This window comes from Mustela erminea, chromosome 1, assembly GCF_009829155.1.
Source record: "Mustela erminea isolate mMusErm1 chromosome 1, mMusErm1.Pri, whole genome shotgun sequence".
Classification (NCBI taxonomy): domain Eukaryota; kingdom Metazoa; phylum Chordata; class Mammalia; order Carnivora; family Mustelidae; genus Mustela; species Mustela erminea.
In genome coordinates, this window is record NC_045614.1 from 4,773,926 (window position 1) to 4,795,506 (window position 21,581).

Genomic DNA, 21,581 nt, shown 5'->3' on the forward strand with positions numbered 1-21,581 from the left:
AGAGACAGTGCACAATGAGATCTTCAATGTTTAATTGAAAAGAAAATGTATTGACCCGAAGGAGCTGAGAACTCATGTGCACACAAAAACCTGCACTGAGATGTTTATGGCAGCTTCATACATCATCGCCAGAACTTGGAAACAGCCAAGTCCTTCAGTAGTGATGGATAAGGAAACTGGGGGACATCAGACAAGGGGAGTGACGGAGACAGTGGTTGCCAGGGGTTCGGGGGGAGGGGCAGATGACCAGGTGGAGCACAGAGGGTCTTGAAGGCAGTGAAACTACTCTGTATGTTACTATAATAGTAGATACGTGTCATTATATATTTGTCCAAACCCACAGAATGTACATCAGGAGTGGACCCTGATGTCGGCTATGGACTTTAGGTGATGACATGTCAATGTAGGTTCATTGATCATAACAAACCTACCCTCTCTGGTGGAGGGGGGGGCTGACGGTGAGGGAGACTGTGCATACTTGGAGGTAGGGATATATATGGAAATCTCTCTACCTTGCATTCAATTTTTCCATGGACCTAAAGCTGCTCTAAAAACATAAAGTCTACTATGAAAGAAAAGAAAGGAGCGGGGCGGGGGGGGGGAGGGCAGGGTAGAGCCTCCAGACAGGACTGATGGAGATACCACACACACCAAAAGGAGCTGACCAGGTGTTTTCTCACCTGACTCCACCCTCGACCAGCCTGTTTGTCTCTGCTCCACAAGGTCTCTCAGCCTCCAGAGGTTAGCCTGGCTCTGTATTTTGGCAGCAGTGTTCCAAGAAAGCAAGAGCAGATGTTGCAAAGCCTCTGGATGCCTAAACTTTATTCACACAGTGTTACTGTCACTGTATTCTATTGGTCAAGGCAGGTCACAGACCAGCCCAGACACAAAAGAGGGGGAAACAGACTCCACTTCTACTTGGTATTTGCCTGACTTTAAATAATTTTGCATCTCTGGTGGGTGGGAAATAGTATCTTGTTGTTTTAATTAGCATCACTTTGATGACTACCAAGGTTGACCCTCTCCTCATGGGCTTGGGGCCATTTGTGACTCTTCTGCAGGGAAACTCATGTTCACGTCTTGCCAATTTTCTGATTGAATTGTCTTTTTCTTATCGAATCATTAGGAATTCTTTATAAATTCGAATACACATGTGTAGCAAATATCCATTTTCACTCTGTGGCTTGCCTTGTCACTCTCTTCCTGATACTTTTTAAAAAATTTATTTATTTATTTGACAGAGATTACAAGTAGGCGGAGAGGCAGGCAGAGAGGAGGAGAAAGCAGGCTCCCTGCTGAGCAGAGAGCCCGATATGGGGCTCGATCCCAGAACCCTGAGATCATGACCTGAGCCGAAGGCAGAGGCTTTGACCTACTGAGCCACCCAGGCGCCCCTTCCTGATACTTTTTGATGAATAGAACTTTATTTTAGTTTGATCACATCTTGTTTATCATTTGGAGTTTTTGTTGTTCCAGAATCACTCACAATTCTGAGGTCATCCAGATAGTCTCTTCAATTGTCTTCTCAAAGTCTTACCTTTAGCACTTAAGTCTAATACCATCTGGAATTTGTTTTGAGTAGGATATGAGGCAGGAATTTGATTTATTGTTTGTTTGTTTTTCTTGGCCCTTATGGATAACCATTCGAACCACCCACAATTATAAAATATACCTCTTTTTACCATACATCTGTAATACCTGCTCAGTCATAAAAGACATTTTTGTACATGCGTGATTTATTTCTGGGTCCTCTGTTATGGTTTATTTGTCTTTATCCCTATATTTCTTATCTATTGCTAAGTAACAAATTATCCCCCAAATATTCTTTTATTGAGCACTTACTATGCTTATGAGTTATTTGGATCAGGAATGAGGAAATGGCTGAGCTGGGGTTTCTTATGAGGTTGTAGTCAGATGTTAGCCAGGGCTGCCATCATCTGAAGGCTCAACTGTGGCTGGAGCATCTGCTTTCTTGTTGATTCAGCCACATGGAACCCCAGTTCCTCTCTGCTTGGACCTCTCCGTAGGGCTGACTGAGTGGTCTCACAATATGGTGGCTGGCCAGGGATCCAAGAGGCCCAAAGTGGAAGCTGCAATAGCTTTTATTACCTAGCCTTGAAAAGTCACGTCTTGTTACTTCTACTGTACTCTATCAGTCAGTCACACTGGGCTAAGCTTGGTTCAGTGAGAGAAGTAATTACAAATAGGGCACAAGTATTGGGATCTGTGGGCCACTGGGGGCCATCTTGGAGGCTAACTGCTATAATTACATTGTTTTAATTACAGTAGATTTATGATAAGTCTTGATGAGAGTATTCCCAGTTAACTTTCCCTCTACAGAATTGTCTCGGCTATTTGCAGTTCTGTGCTTTAGGATTCATGTGTCAAGTTCAATAAAAAACCATTTGGAGATTTTAATTGAAATTGTATTAGAGCCATAGCTCAGTTTGGGAAAGAGCTAAAAATTTTAAAATACTGTCTCTCTAGGAAAGAATTAGGACATATTTCACTTTTTTTTAGAACTTCTTTCATATTTTTCAATAAAATTTTATAATTTTTCATAAAATATTTTCACTTCTTTTTGTTAGATTTGGTACAATCACTAGCTTTTTTGAATGTTTGTTTTCCTTTTTTTTTTTTTAAGGCTATGGTAAGTGGTATCCTTTAAAAATTGAAGTCCAAATTTTCGTGCAGTGAAATGCTTAGTTCTTCAGTTTACTGCTCAATCAGTTCTAGCAGCTGTACACACTTGTGCAACCCACACCCTTATCAAGACACAGAACATTTCCATCACTTGTGGCCTTTCTGAGTCAATCTCCACCACCCTCCCCACCCCAGAAGCAACCACTGATCTGATTTCTATCACCATAGGTTAGTTTTGCTTATTCTAGGATTTCATAAATGTTACCTTTTAAGAAAATAACATTTTCTGATTGATTGTTGCTAATGCACCAACACATGGTAAACTTCATATATTGATTGTGAATTCACTCACATTGTGAAGTTACTGTATTGATTCTGGTTATTTATCTGTATATTCTTTTGGGCTCTCTGCGTTGACAATGGTATCTTCTGCAGATGCTCAATTTCTTCCTCCTTTCCCTTCCCTTCTCCCCCCTTCCTTCCTTTCCTTGTTTTGCCTTGTGCTGCAGGCTAAGATCTTCAACACAACGTTGTCTAGAAATGGTAGTGGGGACACCTTACCTTAGTTCTGATTTCAAATACCAGGGGATCTTTTCGACACTTCCCCATTAAATATAACGTTCTGCTTTTTTAATTTAAGACAAAGGTTTAAGATTTTTGGGGGCAGATTCTCTCTTTATCAGGTTACAGAAATTCCTTTCCATTCTTACTTTGCCCAGACTCTTTTTTTTTTTTCCTTTCTCTTTCTTTCTCTCTCTCTCTCTCTTTTTAAAGATTTCATTTACTTGAGATAGAGAGAGTGAGAGGTAAGAGTGTGCACAAGCAGGGGGTGGAGGGAGTGGCAGAGGGAGAGGGAGAAGCAAGGTCTCCACTGAGCAAGGAGCCCAACAGGGGGCTGGATCCCATGACCCTGGGATAATGACCGGAGCCAAAGGCAGACACTTAACCGACTGAGCCACCCACGTGGCTCTTTCTTTCTTTATCACAAATGGATTGTTGAATTGCCACTCTGTCTTTTAGGAAGCTCTAACTCTTACTAGTTTCTTTTCCACAGAGAGAGAACAATCTCCGGCAGGCAGCAGGATCCATCTGAAACTTACTAACACTGTTTACATCATATTTACTTTACATTGTGTCCTTTTTATAGCAAATGATCCCAGTTTTCTTTTGATAGAAGGATGTCAAGTTCTCTTCTTAATACATTTATTTAAGTTAAAGTTTATTTTATTTTTATTTATTTTTTAAAGATATTTACTTATTTGACAGAGAGAGACATACAATGAGAGAGGGAACACAAGAAGCGGGAGTGGGAGAGGGAGAAGCAGGCTTCCCTGATGGCAGGGAGCCTGATGCCGGGCTTAATCCCAGGACTCTGGGATCATGACCTGAGCCGAAGGCAGACGATTTTAACGACTGAGCCACACAGGCACCCCTGTCTTATTTTATTTTTAAAAATATTTAATTTATTTATTTGACAGAGAGGGAAAAAAAAGCAAGAGAGGGTGCCTGGGTGGCTCAGTGAATTAAAGCCTCTGCCTTCGGCTCGGGTCATGATCTCAGGGTCCTGGGATCGAGTCCCACGTCGGGCTCTCTGCTCAGCGCGGAGCCTGCTTCCCTTCCTTTCTCTCTGCCTGCCTCTCTGCCTACTTGTGATCTCTGTCTGTTAAATAAATAAAAATATTAAAAAAAAAAGGCAAGAGAGCACAAGCAGGGGGAATGACAGAGGGAGAGGGAGAAGCAGACTCCCTGCTAAGCAGGGAGCCCAGTGGAGCTTGATCCAGGACCCTGGGAAGCTGGAGATAGATGCTTAACCTACTGAGCCACCCAGGTGTCCCTAGGTTAAAGTTTATTTAAAGTTCATGTTGCATAGATAGTGGGGTAGGTATACTGTGGATGTGGCAATCACTGAGAAGAAGACAGTCTGAAGATGGAAGTGTGAGATCCACGGGTACAATGAAATCTATATATTGACACGATTCACATACGTTCCTACAGCATAGTGCTTGCGGTCATGCTGCCTGGGTTTGCATCCTGGCTGGCTGTCCTTGCTTCAGTCCTTATCTGTAAAATGAGGATATCATAGTGCTTGCAGGATTCCATTGCGCCCACGCGCGTGCACACACATACACACACACACACACACACACGGGTGCACACGGGGGGTGGGGGTGGGGAGAGAATATGAGTGGGGGGAGGAAGGGATTTGGGGGGAAGAAGGGAGAAAGAGAAAGTCAAACTCATAGAAGCAGAGAGTAGAAGCTTGGCAGGTGCTGAGGGGATGAGGAAAATGGGGAGATATTGATCCAAGGGCACAAAATTGTAGTTAGGGGGTATGAATCTGTCTAGGGCTCTAACGTGCAGGCGTGATGTAATCGTCCTAAATAATGCTGTACTGAGGGACGCCTGGGTGGATCAGCCGGTTGAGCGTCTGACTCTTTTTTTTTTTTTTTTGAAATAGAAAAATCAGAGCTAAGGCTTGCTTTATTAGATATTAAGATTTATTACGGATCTATAATAATTAAGGTAATGTGGTATGGGTGCAGAGATAGACTAATGAAATAAAATGGACAGCCTAAAAGCAGATATAGATATCCAGACATATATGTGACCAAGATGGCATGGAAGATTAGTGAAGGATGCACAATGTCTTCCATAAATACTGTTCAGATCAAATGTATCCATATGAACAACAAATCAAAATGCTACTTTATGCACACATAAGATCAAGTCTGGGTGGATTAAAGACCTAAATGCGAAAGACAAAATTATCAACACAGGAAAGTATCTTCATGATGTCAGGTAGCAAATGATCTATATCCATTGACTGCAGTTGGAGTATAAAATATGAAAACACATAATAGTAGACCACTAATAATATTCATAGAACTGAATATGTCATTCTTTGATATTTTAATATATAAATATTAGAGCATCTGACTCTTGATTTTAGCTCAGGTCATGATCTCAGGGTCTTGAAATCCAGCCCCGCATCAGGCTCAGCACTGAGTGTGGAGTCTGCTTAAGATTCTCTCTCTCTCTCTCCCTCTCCCCGCCTCACCTTACTCCCTCTCCCATGTGCACGGCACACACTCTATCTCTCCCTCTCTCTCTCTCTCAAAAAAAAAAAACCATACTGAATTGCACACTGGAAATATACTAAGAGAGTAGATTTCAGCTATGCTCATCACACACAAAAATGGTGACTGTGTAAGGAGATGCTGTGTTAATTAGCTGGACTGTAGTAATCATTGCATTATGAATATTCATATCAAATAATCATCTGGTATGCCTTAAATATACACTATATTTTACACATATAGACGTTAAATATATAGAGTGCTGAGAATCGGGCCCATGGCAGGTGCTCGTGCAAGGCCATGAGATAAAACTGTTGTCAAGAAAGGTTGGTTAGAGTTTTGTAGGTTCTAGGGAACTTAGAGAGCGCTGAGCCCACTGGGACGTTTGGATGAACTGATACCAGGCAAATGTGAGGGTTTCTTTATAGCAGGACCAAATACCCCAAACCAGAGTGGCATCCTGGGTGTCTGACCGCTGCATCAGTCAGTATCTTCTGGTTTTAAGTCACTACAGCCCAACCCAAACTGATTTAAACAGGAAAGGAATGCATCGGTTCATGAAATTGAAAAGTTCAAACATCTTTCCTCTAAATGGAACGGTAGCCTGCGTGACCTTTTGTGCCTGGATTCTGTCATTGAGCACCATATTTTTGAGGGTTATCTACTTTGTAGCATGTATCAATACTTCACTCCTTTCTATGGCCCAATAATATTCCATTTTATAGATATGCCATTCTTTGTTGGTCTATCGATCAGTTATAGACCTAGGTAAAGTCACAGAGACAGAAAGCAGACAGTGGTTACCAGGGAGAAGGAAGAGATAGGGAATGGCAGGTGACTGCCTAATGGGGACAGGATTTACTTTTGGGCTGAGAAAAAAGTCTTAGAACTAGATGAGGTGCTCATTCCATGACATGGTGAGGTGTCAAATGTCACTGAAGTGTAAACTTTATTTATTTTTAAAGATTTTATTTATTTATTTGACAGAGAGAGATCACAGGCAGGCAGAGAGGCAGGCAGAGGGAGAGGGGGAAGTAGGCTCCCAGCTGAACAGAGAGCCTGACACGGGGCTTAGTCCCAGGACCCTGAGAACATGACCTGAGCTGAAGGCAGAGGCTTAACCCACTGAGCCACCCAGATGCCCCACAAAGTGTATACTTTAAAGTGGTTCATGGTTATATTTTTTTATTGCTGTAAAAGATACACAATATTTATTATTACATATACATACATAAGACATATATATTTGATAATTATAAATACAAATTTTTATATTTGAATACTTTATAAATAAATAGAACATTTATTATTTTAACCATTTGTAAGTGTACAATTTAGTGGCATTAAGTCTGCTCACAATGTTGTCTACCCATTACTACTACATCCCAAACTGTTCCTCTTCCCCAACAGAAATTGTGTCCCCATGAAACACTGACTCCCCACCCCCGCCTCCAACTCCTGACTCCCACCATCTACTTTCTGTCTCTGTGAATTTGCTTGCTCTAGGGACCTTATGGAATCCTACAAAAATTGTCCTTCTGTTTCTGGCTTATTTCACTGAGCAAAACGTTTTCAAGGTTCATTCATGCTATAGCATAAATCAAAATTTCATTCCTTTTTCTGGCTGAGTAATATTTCATTATATGTATATACTACATTTTGTTTTCAGTTAATGGTTAACTTTATGTTATATGAATTTCATCTCCATAAACAGGGATTCAAGGGTAGTGTCAGCTTCAGGTACAGCTCGATCTTTATCAGAAAAGATGTGGCTTACTTTTTCCCCTTCTGTGCCAGTCCCCAAGTCTGGCTGCCCAAGGCTCAGCCTCTCCCCTGTCCTGTTATGTTTCCCACACCCCCACTTCTGTCTCTCTTCACAGTTCCTGTGTCTTAAGAACATCCGAACATTCTTGTCTACCTGCTGTGAGAAGTTTGGCCTCAAGCGGAGTGAACTCTTTGAGGCTTTTGACCTCTTCGATGTGCAGGATTTTGGGAAGGTAAGCTGGGGCTGAACTGCTCATGGGGCTGGGCATGTAGAGCTGAGAGATTGGATTTTAGTCCATTTCCATGAATATTTCCATCGGGAAAGCTACGTGCTGTCGGGGAGAAGAATAAGTAAGTCAGACGAGGCAACACACCAGGTGCAAAGAGCATGAGACCTGTGCAGCTGGGTTCCAGTCCCTGCTTTGCTACTTGTTGTGTGACCTCAGATTTGTGACCATGCCTCTCTGGTCCCTCCTTTCTAACACAGGAATGATATCATCCTATGCTTTCTGAGTGGTTGTAAGGATTGCATAGAAGAAGGCTATCAAGTGGTGGGTGCTTAGTTAAGGGAACCTTGACCTACTACATGGAGAAGTGAAGGTGGAGAAAATCCTGAATTAGGCTCTTAGGGGTATGGATCTAACCATAATGTCTAGCCTCCGATGTTGGAGTCTGAGGCTATGTTCTGGCATGTGGGTGGGTAAGGGGCTTACTGAGCAACCATGGTCCTTGTCACAGGTCATCTACACCCTGTCTGCTCTGTCCTGGACCCCCATTGCCCAGAATAAGGGGATCATGTGAGTAACCATTTGAGCTGGCATCCTTGGGTTGATCTGGCCCTAGTCCTTCCCTCCTGGAAGTGCCCCTCCCACCCGGCCCCCAGGCCTGTGGCTCATACCATTGTGGCACCCCCAGGCCGTTCCCCACTGAGGAGGACAGTGTGGGTGATGAAGACATCTACAGCGGCCTGTCTGACCAGATCGAGTGAGTGTCTGGGACCACCACCCTGCCCTGGGGGTGTGAGGGGACACGGGCTGCCCTAGGGGGTCTGAGAGGACATGGCTCTGCCCTGTCGTTCTGAGGGGACACGAGTTTGATTTGGGTGGGACCTGAGGGGTCCCTGGCCTGGGAGCTCTGGGGGCCCTGGCTGACTCCACACCCCTCAGCGACACGGTGGAGGAGGATGAGGACCTGTACGACTGCGTGGAGAACGAGGAGGCGGAGGGCGATGAGATCTATGAAGACCTCATGCGCACGGAGCCCATGCCCATGCCGGTGCGTGGGGCTGAGTGCCGCGTCTGGGCGGGCGCATGGCCGGGGCCGTGGCAGCCCCGGGTCCCCTAACACTGAGCTGTCCTCCCCATTCTCAGCCCAAGATGACAGAGTATGACAAGCGGTGCTGCTGCTTGCGGGAGATCCAGCAGACGGAGGAGAAGTATACAGACACACTAGGCTCTATCCAACAGGTGCGGTGCTCGGACCCAGCCCCTGGCAGGCGCATGCGCGGGAGCTGGGCGGGCAGGTGCGCATCCGTCGGTGCGGTGGCCTCTGGGCCATCCATGAGAGGCCACCTGTGCCCCAAGCGGGCCTGGAGCTCTTCTCTGCCCTCATTGCTTTCTGCTTCTTCATCTCTGCTTTTCTCTTTCATCCTGTCTCCTGCGTTGACCTGTCGCTCTTTCCTTCGGGGTCTCTCCTTCTTCCGATGATCGTCTTTCTTTCCCTATGTGTGTCCATTTATCCCTGTCTATACTGTTCCTATATCCTTGTCCTGTCCTCCTGTCTCGATTACGGCTCTCTGACCTTCTAGTCCTTCCTTTCAGCCATTGCTTTTTGAACAGCTTTATTGAGAGAACCTTAATATACCCTACAGCTCACCCATTTAATGGGTGCAATCCAGTGGCTTTTGGTTTATTCACAAGGTTGTGCATCTGTCGCCCTGTTTCGTTTTAGAACCATTTCATCATCCCCTCCAAGAAAACCCATACCTTTTAGCCATCACCCCCTAAAGCCCCATCCTTCCTCAGCCCCTGACAGCTGTTAATCTGCTTCCCGTCATCACGATGAGCCTGGTCTGGATGTGTCACTCACGTGGAGTCACACGCCGTGCGGGCTTCTCTGTCTGCTTCCCTCCCTGAGTGTCGCGAGCTCAGGGTCCATCCCCGGGGCAGTGCGAGTCGGTGCCTCGCTCTTGTTCAGGGGTGATTTTCCCGGGTGTGAGTGGACGCTCTCATCCGCCGATGGACATTTGGGGTGTTCTCACTTCCTGACTGTTATGAGGAAGTGCTGGGAAGGTGTTTGTGTGGACATTCTCCAACAGTCTTTCTCTCCCAGTCTCTCTTTCTGACTCTGCCGCCTTGTCCCCATCTCTCTGGGACTGCGCTGGAGGAAGAGGTCTCGGTCTTCCTTACCCTTTTTTCTCCTCTCACAGCACTTCATGAAACCCCTGCAGCGGTTCCTCAAACCCCAAGACATTGAGATCATCTTCATCAACATCGAGGTGAGCTGACCAGTCCCAAGTCCTCCTGGCCTCCGTCCAGTGGGGACCACCTTCTGGACCCGCCAGTCTCTGGAGTGCGGGGGGTGGGAGTTGAGCGATGTAGGGCAGGAGGGTGACCCGTCTCCTGCTTGGCTTCCTGAGCCCCGGCCCTCACCCCTTTCTCTGGGTAGGACCTGCTTCGCGTGCACACTCACTTCTTAAAGGAGATGAAGGAAGCTCTGGCTGCCCCGGGTGCGCCCACTCTCTACCAGGTCTTCATCAAATACAAGGAGAGGTGAGACCCAGTTGGCCAGCCTGCACCCCTGGAAGTCACCCTGTCCTGCTCAGGCTGGGCATTTGAGAGAAGTTGCCCTCAGAGACTACTGGACAGGCAGGGCTCTTCCTTCTTTGCTCGTGGGCAAGGGACTGCCCATCTCTGGTCCAGTCCCCCGCTCTGCCTCTTTGGGGCTGTGTAGTATTGGAAAATCACTTAACTTCTCTGTGCTTCTGCTGCCACATCTATTAAAATCAGTGTGGCACAGGAACGTACCTCTGAGGGTGTGGTGAGGTTTAAAAAAATTGCGGCCTAAAGTGCTTTGCACAGGGCCTGGCACACAGTAGGTGCTCTGTAAGTGTTGGTTAAATGAACGTTGGAGAGCCAATATACCGAGTGCTAAGAGCTTCTTCTGTGTCATCTCGTTCAGTGCTACCATAGCTCCTTGTGGGAGGTGCCACTGTTATTCCGTTTTACAGATGGGGAGACTGAGGCTCAGCATCACCCGTCTGGGAAGAGGCGGGGCCTGGACTGCCACCCAGATCTGCCTGACCGTGGTGCTGGCCACCCATACCGGCCCCCTGTCCTCCCCTCAGGTTCCTCGTCTACGGCCGCTACTGCAGCCAGGTGGAGTCGGCCAGCAAGCACCTGGACCGTGTGGCCGCTGCCCGGGAGGATGTACAGATGAAGCTGGAGGTGGGGGCCTGGGCCACATCTGGGGGACTCTCTTACTCCTTCCCATGGCCCCAGGGGCACCCAGGAGGAGACAGAGTGGGTCGTGCCACTTTCTGCAGCAGCCCAGCCAGGGACCTGCTCTCCGAGGGTTTGGGGAGGGAGGTACTGACCGGCCGACTGGGAGGGATGGCGCAGGAGGAGGCAGGTGGGAGCACTGAGCCCTGACCGCAGCTGAACCCCAGCTCTGGATTCAGCGCTGACACCAAGCTGAGGTCCTGACCTTGAACTGAACTCTGAGTCCAAACTGATCCCCAGCCCAGCGTGGGCTGAGCCCCAGCCTTGGCTGTGCCCCAAGTCCAGGCTGAGCTTCAGCTTCACAGCGAGCCCCCACCCTGGCCCAGTGTGTCTCGTGGAAGCCCAGACAGGGCAGAGATGATGAGCAGTCCCCTGTGTGTGCTGTATGTCCGGCCTCGTGGAGGCCCTGACCACCTGTGTCTCGCCCTCGCCAGCCCCACTCAGCTCGTGGAATCTGGGGCTTCTGCCCCAGGCAGGATTTGCCAGCCTTCCAGGAAATTCTTCCTTTTCTTTCCTTGGGGGAGACATGATGCTTCATGTTCTAGAAAAATCCACTACTATCTCCCCCTCATCTTGCTCATCTCTTTCTCTGGTCCCCTAGGAATGTTCTCAGCGAGCAAACAACGGGAGGTTCACCTTGCGGGACCTGCTGATGGTGCCCATGCAGCGGGTCCTCAAGTACCACCTTCTTCTCCAGGTGCGCGAGCGGGGCGGGGCAAGGGCGTGGCTTCCGGACCTCTCTGTGTCCTAGGAGTGGGGTGCAGCGGGGCTTCCAGGAGCCAGGCTCTAGGACCCTCTAGGAGGAAGCTCGCGGGCCAGGCTTGCCTGGAGGGCCCCTGATAGGAGAGGGCAGGTCCAGGTAATGCCTATCTCTGTGGACCACACAGGAGCTGGTCAAACACACGCAGGATGCCGTGGAGAAGGACAGCCTGCGGCTGGCCTTGGATGCCATGAGGGTAAGTGGTCACACACAGGCACACGTGCATTCAAGGTAGTGCAGCCCAGGCACACGGTCCCACCCAGGGGCAGCCCCTCCTCTCACCAAGAGTGACACACCTCTGCGACCAGTGAGTGATTCCCAGAGTCCCCCTTGGGGACAGGACATGCTGAGGACACCGTCTCTACACCTCCTTCCAGTCCCTGGTGGGAGCTGACCCCTCTCCCCAGCCAGGTAGGGGATTGCGTGGGGGTAGCCTCCTACCTGTCCCCCCCCCCCCCAGGACCTGGCCCAGTGTGTGAATGAGGTCAAGCGGGACAACGAGACGCTGCGGCAGATCACCAACTTCCAGCTGTCCATCGAGAACCTGGTGAGGGGGTGGGGCAGGGAGAGCCAGGCGTGTGGCCATAGGGGGAGAGCATTTGGTGTCCTCCTTGGTGGCCCCTTGCCAGACCCCCTTCCTGCCGCATAGGACCAGTCTCTGGCGCACTATGGCCGGCCCAAGATCGATGGCGAGCTCAAGATCACCTCCGTGGAGCGGCGCTCCAAGATGGACAGGTGGGTGGAACCAATAGGTAGAGGGTAGAACCTGAGCAGGGGTGGGGCCAGATTTCTAGTTATACCGGGGGGTGGAGCCTGGGTGGACCGGCGTGGGTGTGTGGGTGGAGCCAAGACCGACAGGGGCTGGGATCAGTACCCATCGTGGGGGTGAGATCAGTATGGACAGGCAGGAGGGCACTGCCAAGTTGGCCACAGGGGAGGCGAAGGGCAGGAATCCTAGATGGACAGCAGGTGGGGACAGAAGGTGGAGGAGATCAGGCAGGGAGCCCGTGGGGACTGCTGTCAGGAGCCCGACAGGGGTACCTGACCCAGCTGCTCGCAGGTACGCCTTCCTGCTGGACAAAGCTCTGCTCATCTGTAAGCGCCGAGGGGACTCCTACGACCTCAAGGACTTTGTGAACCTACATAGCTTCCAGGTTCGAGATGATTCCTCTGGAGATCGAGAAAACAAGAAGGTGGGCTCTGAGGCCAGAACTGGGCTCCCCAGTGCTGGGAAGCCCCTGTGCAGCTCAAGGCTTTCCCCTTGACCTTTAGAATGCCGGGGTGTGTGTGTCCGTATGTGACCTGAGTGTGTATATGCTTGTGCGTGCATGTGATTTTAGAGTTATGGATGTGTATTTGATTCTCCTCGGTAGACCATTACAAGGGAACCCACGCCGGGTTCTCCTGGAGGCAGAGGCTGTTCTGGCCTGACCCTGTTCTCCCCACAGGTAGGGGAAGGGAGGGTGTGTGGTCCACTCTCTGCAGAGTGGATGCCTTCATTCTGAACCCTGCTTCCTTGCAGTGGACTCACATGTTCCTCCTGATCGAGGACCAAGGGGCCCAGGGCTATGAGCTGTTCTTCAAGACTCGAGAACTAAAGAAGAAGTGGATGGAGCAGTTCGAGATGGCCATGTGAGACCCCGTCCCCCTCCGTCCTGTCTGCATACGGGCAGGGGCTGAGAGGCAGTTCTGCAGGGCCCCTCTGAACCTCAGTTTCCTCATCTGGGAAATGGGAGGGATAGGCTTTTGATGCTGCCAGCGTTTTCAGAATGCCACGGGTCTGTGTGAGCTCCTGCCACCAGGCTGGACCCCTCTTCTTCCTCCTCCTCCTTTTTCTTTCTCTTCTTGAGGTGAAATTCATGTAACAAAAAATCGAACTATTTAGAAGTGCGTGTTTGGGTGGCATGTAGTACATCACAGCGTTGTGCAATCATCAGCTCTGTCTGGCTCCAGAGCATTTTCATCCTCTCAGAAGGAAACCCTGCAGCGGCAAAGCAGTCACTCCCCATCCCCACTGCTCCCAGCCCCTGGCAACCGCCAGTTTGCGCTCGGTCTCCACCCCTGTTCGTAGCAGCACTACTCACAATGGCCAAAAGGTGGCGACAACCCAAATGCCCATCAGTGCTGGGAGGGGGAGGCAAGATGGGGTTGATACAGCATATCCAATATGGCAGCTCTGATGCCTCCAAGCGGCAGCACGCGTCCCTACTTCATTCCCTTGTGCGGCTGAATACTGCTCCATCACATGGAATTCTCTCCCCTCTCCAGCTCCAACATCTACCCTGAGAACGCTACAGCCAACGGGCATGATTTCCAGATGTTCTCCTTTGAGGAGACCACATCGTGCAGGGCTTGCCAGATGCTGCTGAGGTGGGCATCTGTGAGGATGGCCCTGGGGCCTGGACTTGGGGAACTCTTCCTCCTTAGAGGGGCGCCTCCAGCCATCTGTCCCCTGAGTTGGGAGGTTGGAGGCTCTTCGAGTTTCAGCTCTGTCATCTCTTTCCGGCCCTAAAGAGAACCCAAGGGGACCCTTGGCAAAATGATGGCCTGTGTCTGTTCAACATCACTGACTTTCCTTTCTCTTGCTTTGGCGTCCCAGAGGCACCTTCTATCAGGGGTACCGGTGTCATCGGTGCCGGGCACCTGCACATAAGGAATGTCTGGGAAGGGTCCCTCCGTGTGGCCGACATGGGCAAGGTACCACTGGGCGAGAGAGGGTGGGAGGTGGGCTTGGCTCTGTGTGGGCGATTTCCCATCCTCACTATTTCTTTTTCCATCCTGTAGATCTTTCAGGAACTATGAAGAAGGTAAGACCCCCCCCATGCTCCTTTCTCTGCATGGCAAGTCATGGGGATTAAGGAGGGGTGGGCAGGGCCCTTTGCTGGGTGCTCACATAGGCGCTGAGGAGGCCCCAGGCTGGGCCCAGTAGCCACACTTGCTTTCTTGGTCTCTCCCTCTAGGATAAGCCACATCGCCGGGCTCAGGACAAGAAAAGGAATGAGCTGGGTGAGTCTGGGGTGGGGGCGGGGGGCGGGATGTGCAGTGTGGAGCAGGAGGAAATCCAGTCCTTGCCTCAGATCTCACAATTATATTATTGACAACATAAGGTCCTGCTTATAAAGCTGGGATCCCATTTGTTCCACTCCTAGAAACCTGAAAGGAATTTAAAAATAACCAACTCAAATTCTTTACTTGCTTTGCTCAAGCCCTAGGAAGAGATGCATAGGGTAGTCCTTACTAAGATGCTCTCTCTCTTACCACCCACTTCTCTTACCCACTGTCTCTTTTTGCATCTTCTCTCCCAGGCTCCTTCTCTAGCCTTCGTCACTAGGCACTCCTCCGAATGTTCTCTCCTTTCCTCTTGACTCCATGCCACGGAATCTTACTATGATGTGTGGTTTCAGCAGAATGCCCTCCACCTCCGAGACGGGGAAGTGAAGGACATGGGTTCTTTTTAGCTCAGCGGCAGGGGGTGGGGGGCTGGGGTGGGGGAGGTGCGGAGAGGCCGGACTCATTCCTAAGTTAATGAATTTTGTGGAATCACAGCAGGGATGGGTGACTTGTGTTTAGTATCTACTGTACGCATCATCTGAGGCAAAGGATGGCTGGAACACCTGTGCTTCCTGTCCCCCACGCACTAGAAGCTCTCAGACTTTCGTGAAGACATGACATTGTGATGGGGGACGTCGAGGGCTTTCTGAAGCATGAAACTGAGGGACCTGACAAATCTGAGGCTTCAGGGAAGGCTTCTTGGAGGAGAAGGCATTTAGGTGGACTTTCGATGGATGAGGAGGAGTTAGGCAGATGAGGAGGAGGGCAGGGGTGCTCCAGGCAGAGGGAACAGCATGTGCAAAGGCTAAGAGGCAGGGTGTGCGTGTGTCCAGCCTTCATTAAACACATGAGAACAGTTTGGTGTGGCTGGTAGAAGTAAACCCTTTGCCCATAGTCATACAGAGTCAATGTAAAGACCCAGATTTCATATCTACCTATCCCTATCTACCTATATTCATATATAGATATCACCATATAAAGGTCTATAGATATCTATAATATAGATCAATAGGTAGATATAGATATACCAGGTTTATCTGAAATAGTAAAAAATTAGAAACAAATGATCTCAACAGGAGGGATGTATATATCATTGTGTGTATCTATATTGCATAATCAGTTTTATTCAAAAATAAATATCAGCTTTATTTGTTTTTTTAAAAAGATCTATGTATTTATTTGTGTGTGAGAGGGAGAGTGGGAGAGAGAGAGAGAGAGAGAGACCAAACACAAGCAGAGGGAGAGCAGGCTGACAGAGAAGCAGGCTCCCCGCTGAGCAAGGAGCCCGATGTGGAGCTCCATCCCAGGCCTCTGGGGTCATGACTTAAGCCAAAGGCAGATGCTTCGCGGACTGAGCCACCCAGGCGTCCCTTTACTTTTTTTTTTTTTTTTTTTTTTAAGATTTTACTTATTTATTTGAGAGAGAGAGAGAGACATAGGGCAGAGGGGGAAACAGGCTTCCTGCTGAGCAGGCAGCCCGATGGATCTTAGGACCCTGAGATCATGATCTGAGTTGAAAGCAGACACTTAACTGACTGAGCCACCCAGGGGCTCTAAGTTACATTTGTTAAAAACTAGAAGTGACCCAAATGTTCTCAATGATGGAAATACATATAAGCGTCTGTGTATTTATTATATATAGGTTTATATTTAGGCATATCATAGATATAGGTTAATATGCATATTTATACATAATGTATATGCATATATTATATGTAGCATATTATATAATATATATCATATATTACATATACACACACATACTTTTTATTAAGATAGAAAATACATCCTGTAAGAGTTATAATGTGAACACATCTTAACTACATGGCTCCGTGAATTTCTACTCCTGTAACTGCCCCGCAGATCAAGGTATGGAACGTGTCACTGATTTCTAGAAATACACGGTCTAATACAAACTGAAACTACTTTAAATAACCCCAAACCCCTGTACTCAGCCACACTGGCCACAGCGCCTGTGCTCTGTAGCCACCTCTGGCTAATGACCGTCCTACTGGACAGCACAGACTTTGAACATCTCCACCACACAGAAGGTTTTCCTGAACAGTGCTGCTGGTCCATACCCATCTGACTCTCATCACCATAGATGAGTTTTGCCTTTCTTTGAACTTCACAAAAATGAAATCATGTGGTATGTCCTCTTCCTGCTTCTTGCTTCTTTGATCAGCATCATGTTGGTGAGACTCACACCTTGTTTATTGCTGCGTAGTATTCCATTGTACAATTATATTGTATTTGGCATATCCATTTTATTGAGGACATTGGGTTGTTGCCAGGTTTTGGTTTTGTGAAGAAAGCTCATCTAGGATTTTGGTGGACATGAGTGTTCACTTCTCTTGGTCACGTACACCTGAGTGGAATTGTCGGGTCACAAGATAGACACCTATTTAGCTTTGGGAGATAAAGACAGACAGTTTTCCCAGGTGGACTCTCACCAGCAATGTAGGAGAGTTCCAGGTGCTCCATATCTTCACCACCACTTGGTGCTGTCAGTCCCTACTTTTTGCCATTCTGGTGGGCTGTGAGACCCAGTTTTGAACATCTATGACCACCAATCACACCGAGCCACCACCTTCCCTCCCCTCCAGGCCTGCCGAAGATGGAGGTGTGTCAGGAGTACTATGGGCTTCCTCCACCCCCTGGAGCCTTTGGACCTTTTCTACGGCTCAACCCTGGAGACATCGTGGAGCTTACCAAGGCTGAGGCTGAACAGAACTGGTGGGAGGTACAGGCTGGGCTGTGGGAATGATGGAGAAGGACCGGAGTGTGGCATCATAGGCATAGGCAGTCCCTAGAAGTGACTCTGGCAGGGGAGGCTGGTCTGGAGGCAGCCTCTGGGAAGGGTGGTAAACATGGGGATTTCTAGGGCTGGCCTGGCCCTTCTGAGCTGGCTGTCTTCCCAGGAAGTTGATAGTGGTTGGCACTCCGTGGGTCATGGTCCTGCAGGCCACAGAGAGATAGATGGACAGAGTGGCCACTAGGTAGAAGATCAGCGCACACACATACACGCATGAATACCTGTAACCTCTCTGTGTCTTCCCCTTCTGGCTTTTTAGGGCAGGAATACGGCTACCAACGAAGTTGGCTGGTTTCCCTGTAACAGAGTCAAGCCCTATGTGCATGTGAGTGCCTCAAATCTGGACATAGTGAGGGCAAGGGGGTCCAGAGAAGGTCCTGTGAGAGTGGGAAGCCTTGGGGTGACACCCCTGAGATAGGGAGGACCTGCCCATCATGGTAGGTCATTCCCAAGTTCGTGTTCTGCCCAACTTGCCTACTGAGCCCAGAGTGGGGGCCACACAGAGAATGATGACCTGTCCTTTCTCCCTTGATTCTTCTTGTATGAAGGGTCTCTCCCTCATAAAGGAGAAGGAACAGGGGCCCGAAGACTGGCCAGCCCGTTTCCTTCAGAGACAGCAAATGTTGTCCCATCAAGTGTGGTGGCCACTCACGCCTCCTGGCCACCTGCCCACAGTTTGCCCCACCTCTGTTCTTCCCCTGTCCTCTGCTTACCTGACCACCTCATTCTCTGATGACCTCAGATCTTTCCCACTCTCCCCAGACCTCCCTCCCTTATTGTAGTCACCCTCTGCCTGCTTCACAGCCCCAGTAGGAACCCGCAGAGGGGAAACTCTCCCCTGTTTTGTTGCTTTAATTTTGTATCATTCAGGCTTCCAGAAAGGTTGCTAAAATAATGCAAAGAACTCCAAATAGCCTTTCCCCAGGTGCACCAGCTGTCAACATTTTGTCTCATTTGCTCTTTCATTCACTCTTTCTCTGCACATTTTATTTTAAAAATTCATATTATTTTTTTCTTGAGACATTTAAAAGTAAGTTTACAGACATATTTTCCATTCACCCTTAAATACATCCTAAGAAGAACAAGAACCTTTTCTCACATATCCATAGCATGATTTTAACAAACAACCCTGATTTTGACACTTGATGTTGACATTATACTATGGTTTAATCTATAGTCCATATTTAAATTTTGACAAATTCCCCCAAAATTGTATTTTAGAGATTTTTTTTTCTTTTTTGGCCTGGGGCTTCCTGGTTTCTCTGTAATGGAGATACATTATACATTTCCAATTCCATGGTTCTGTCCAAGTTTATTCACAGATGTTCTACTATAAAGACTAGCTGTGTCCTAATCAATCAATCAACTTACCTATCAATTGTCATCTATGTATCTAATGATCATCTATGTATCTGTGTCTCTGTGTGTCTCTTAATCACTTAGGTATCAATTTATGTATCAAGCTTCTATGTATCTGTGTAGCTGGGTGTGTGTCTATCTGCCCATTGGTCAGGTATGTACGTACGCATTTATCTCAGGAAATGCCCGTGGATTCTTACTTTAAAGTCCCAGCTTTGGCCAGTGGGAGCCCTTTCAGGCTGGCTCATCTGTTCTTTTGTTATGTCCCCATTATTCTCAGAGCCCTTCCTCATTTTCTGGCATAATACCAGACCTACCTTGTACTTGCCACGCCCCAGTCTTGGAATCCACCGTTTTCCCAAAGAGCCCTGGCCCTTTCAGTGGGACATGACATTCAGGAGTCAAGATCTGGGCATCTCTCCAGTTTCTGCCTTCAAATGTACTGCCTTCCTAAAGCTACACCCAGCTTAGCCTCCTCCTCTCCCATTACAATGAAGTCTCTGAGAAAAGAGAAAAAAAATGACAATTCTCCTTTCTACTCAAGGATTCCTTCCTCCTGGCACCACCTAACTTATGAGATAACTACTGTTAGTTGTTTTCTGTGTGCCTCTCCGGCGTTTCTTAGTGCACATCCAAGTAGATACAAACACAGATTCTCATGTCCCCCATGATATATTCAGAAGATTTGATACTCATTATTTTGCTGCCTTCCCCTTTGCCCCTTGCCCCTTAATATATCTTGGGATCTTTTTTTTTTTTTAAAGATTTTATTTATTTATTTGACAGAGAGAGATCACAAGTAGATGGAGAGGCAGGCAGAGAGAGAGAGAGGGGGAAGCAGGCTCCCCGCTGAGCAGAGAGCCCGATGCGGGACTCGATCCCAGGACCCTGAGATCATGACCTGAGCCGAAGGCAGCGGCCTAACCCACTGAGCCACCCAGGCGCCCCTATATCTTGGGATCTTTCCATATTACTATATGTAGATCAATTTATTCTTTTTTTTCCCTTCAAAACATTGAGGTGAAAATTGAAAAAAACATAAAATTAGACATTTAAAATCCACACTTCAGTAGTACTTAATGCAACTTGCAACCACTTCATTTACTTGAAATATCTAGAATAGGTGCACCCACAGGGCCAGAAAACAAATGGGAGATTCCCAGATATTAGAGGTTGGGGAGGAATAGGGACTGACCATTTAATGGGTGATACGTATGGGTTTCTTTTTGGGGTGATGTTTTGGAACTGGATAGATTGTTCCTCATTCTTTTTTATTGTTACTATTTTTCAGTTATGGTAAAACACACATAACAAAATTTACCATTTTAGCCATTTTGAGTGGTGCACTAGGAAGGTTCGCAGTTATACAACCATCACCACTGTCCATTTCCAGAACTCTTTTCATCATGCAACGCTGAGACTCTGTCCCCATGAAACATTAACACCTCACCCCTTCCCTCAGCCCCTGGTAGATGGTGGGAACCATCTGCTTTCTGTCTCTATGACTTTGACTCCTCTCGGGACCTCAGATAAATGGTGTTGGTCCTTTTGAGAGCATAATGTTTTCAAGGTTCATCCATGTTAGAGCAGGTGTTGGAATGTCCTTTTTTTTTTTAAAGATTTTATTAATTTATTTGACAGACAGAGATCACAAGTAGGCAGAGAGGCAGGGAGAGAGAGAGGTAGGGAAGCAGGCTCCCTGCTGAGCAGAGAGCCCGATGCGGGACTCGATCCCAGGACTCTGAGACCATGACCTGAGCTGAAGGCAGCGGCTTAACCCACTGAGCCACCCAGGTGCCCTGGAATGTCCTTCTTTAAGGCTGAATAATAGTCCATTACCTGTTCATCTCTTGGTGGGCACATACCTTTTGGCTATCATGGATAATGTTAGGAACATGGATGGGAAAATCTCTCTTTGAATTCCTGTTTTTAATTCCCTTGGGTAGATACCGAGAAGAGGAACCGCTGGATCATATCGTAATTCTATTTTTAGTTGTTGAGGAACTGCCATCTGTTTTCTCTAGCAGCTGTATCATTTATATTTCTGCCAGTAATGCCATAAAGTTTCCAATTTCCCTATAACCTTGCCAACACTGTCTTCTGTTTTTGTTGTTTGTGTTGTGGTTTGGTTTTGTTTTGTTTTACGGTAACCCTCCGAACGTGGTGGAAGCAGGCACCTTTGTATTTATTCAGACCAGGAGTTGGGCTTTTCGTAAATAGACAGATCATGCAGGTTTTCATCTTTGCAGATCAGAGGCTCTCCTTGTGACCTCTCACCGCTGCCAGAGAAGTGCAAAAGCACAAGAGGGCATGACTGTGTTCTAGTAAACATTTGTGTTTTGGGACTTCGGCATGTGAATTTCATCCCATCCCCACAGGCTGGGCAATATCATTCTTCCTTTAATTTTTGTCGACCATTTAAAAACATAAAATCCATTCTTGGCACGAGGGTCATCCTAAAACAATTGGCTGCTCAGTCCCTCAGTGAACAGCACAGTGCCCGGCACTCAGTAAGTGATGGTGAAATGAATGATAGTAAATGAGCATGACTAATGGAGTGCCTTGCGAACCTGGGCTCTCGATGCTAAATCCCAGTCTCTGTCTGTGTCCCT

General features: G+C 47.8%; 1 protein-coding gene across 2 annotated transcripts in view; it reads left to right on the forward strand.

The window, feature by feature from the left end:
- Positions 1–21,581, forward strand: part of VAV1 (vav guanine nucleotide exchange factor 1) — a 48,507-nt gene that overhangs the window by 16,889 nt on the left and 10,037 nt on the right. For both annotated transcript variants that reach the window (XM_032308315.1, XM_032308326.1), the window contains exons 2-21: positions 7,601–7,717; positions 8,223–8,281; positions 8,400–8,468; positions 8,651–8,759; positions 8,855–8,950; positions 9,913–9,981; positions 10,152–10,255; positions 10,831–10,930; positions 11,586–11,681; positions 11,872–11,940; positions 12,205–12,291; positions 12,394–12,479; positions 12,805–12,937; positions 13,267–13,376; positions 14,013–14,114; positions 14,344–14,441; positions 14,529–14,551; positions 14,705–14,750; positions 17,402–17,538; positions 17,870–17,935. In XM_032308315.1, coding sequence (XP_032164206.1) covers positions 7,601–7,717; positions 8,223–8,281; positions 8,400–8,468; positions 8,651–8,759; positions 8,855–8,950; positions 9,913–9,981; positions 10,152–10,255; positions 10,831–10,930; positions 11,586–11,681; positions 11,872–11,940; positions 12,205–12,291; positions 12,394–12,479; positions 12,805–12,937; positions 13,267–13,376; positions 14,013–14,114; positions 14,344–14,441; positions 14,529–14,551; positions 14,705–14,750; positions 17,402–17,538; positions 17,870–17,935 — 1,776 coding nt within the window. The remainder of the gene's footprint in view (positions 1–7,600; positions 7,718–8,222; positions 8,282–8,399; positions 8,469–8,650; positions 8,760–8,854; positions 8,951–9,912; positions 9,982–10,151; positions 10,256–10,830; positions 10,931–11,585; positions 11,682–11,871; positions 11,941–12,204; positions 12,292–12,393; positions 12,480–12,804; positions 12,938–13,266; positions 13,377–14,012; positions 14,115–14,343; positions 14,442–14,528; positions 14,552–14,704; positions 14,751–17,401; positions 17,539–17,869; positions 17,936–21,581) is intronic.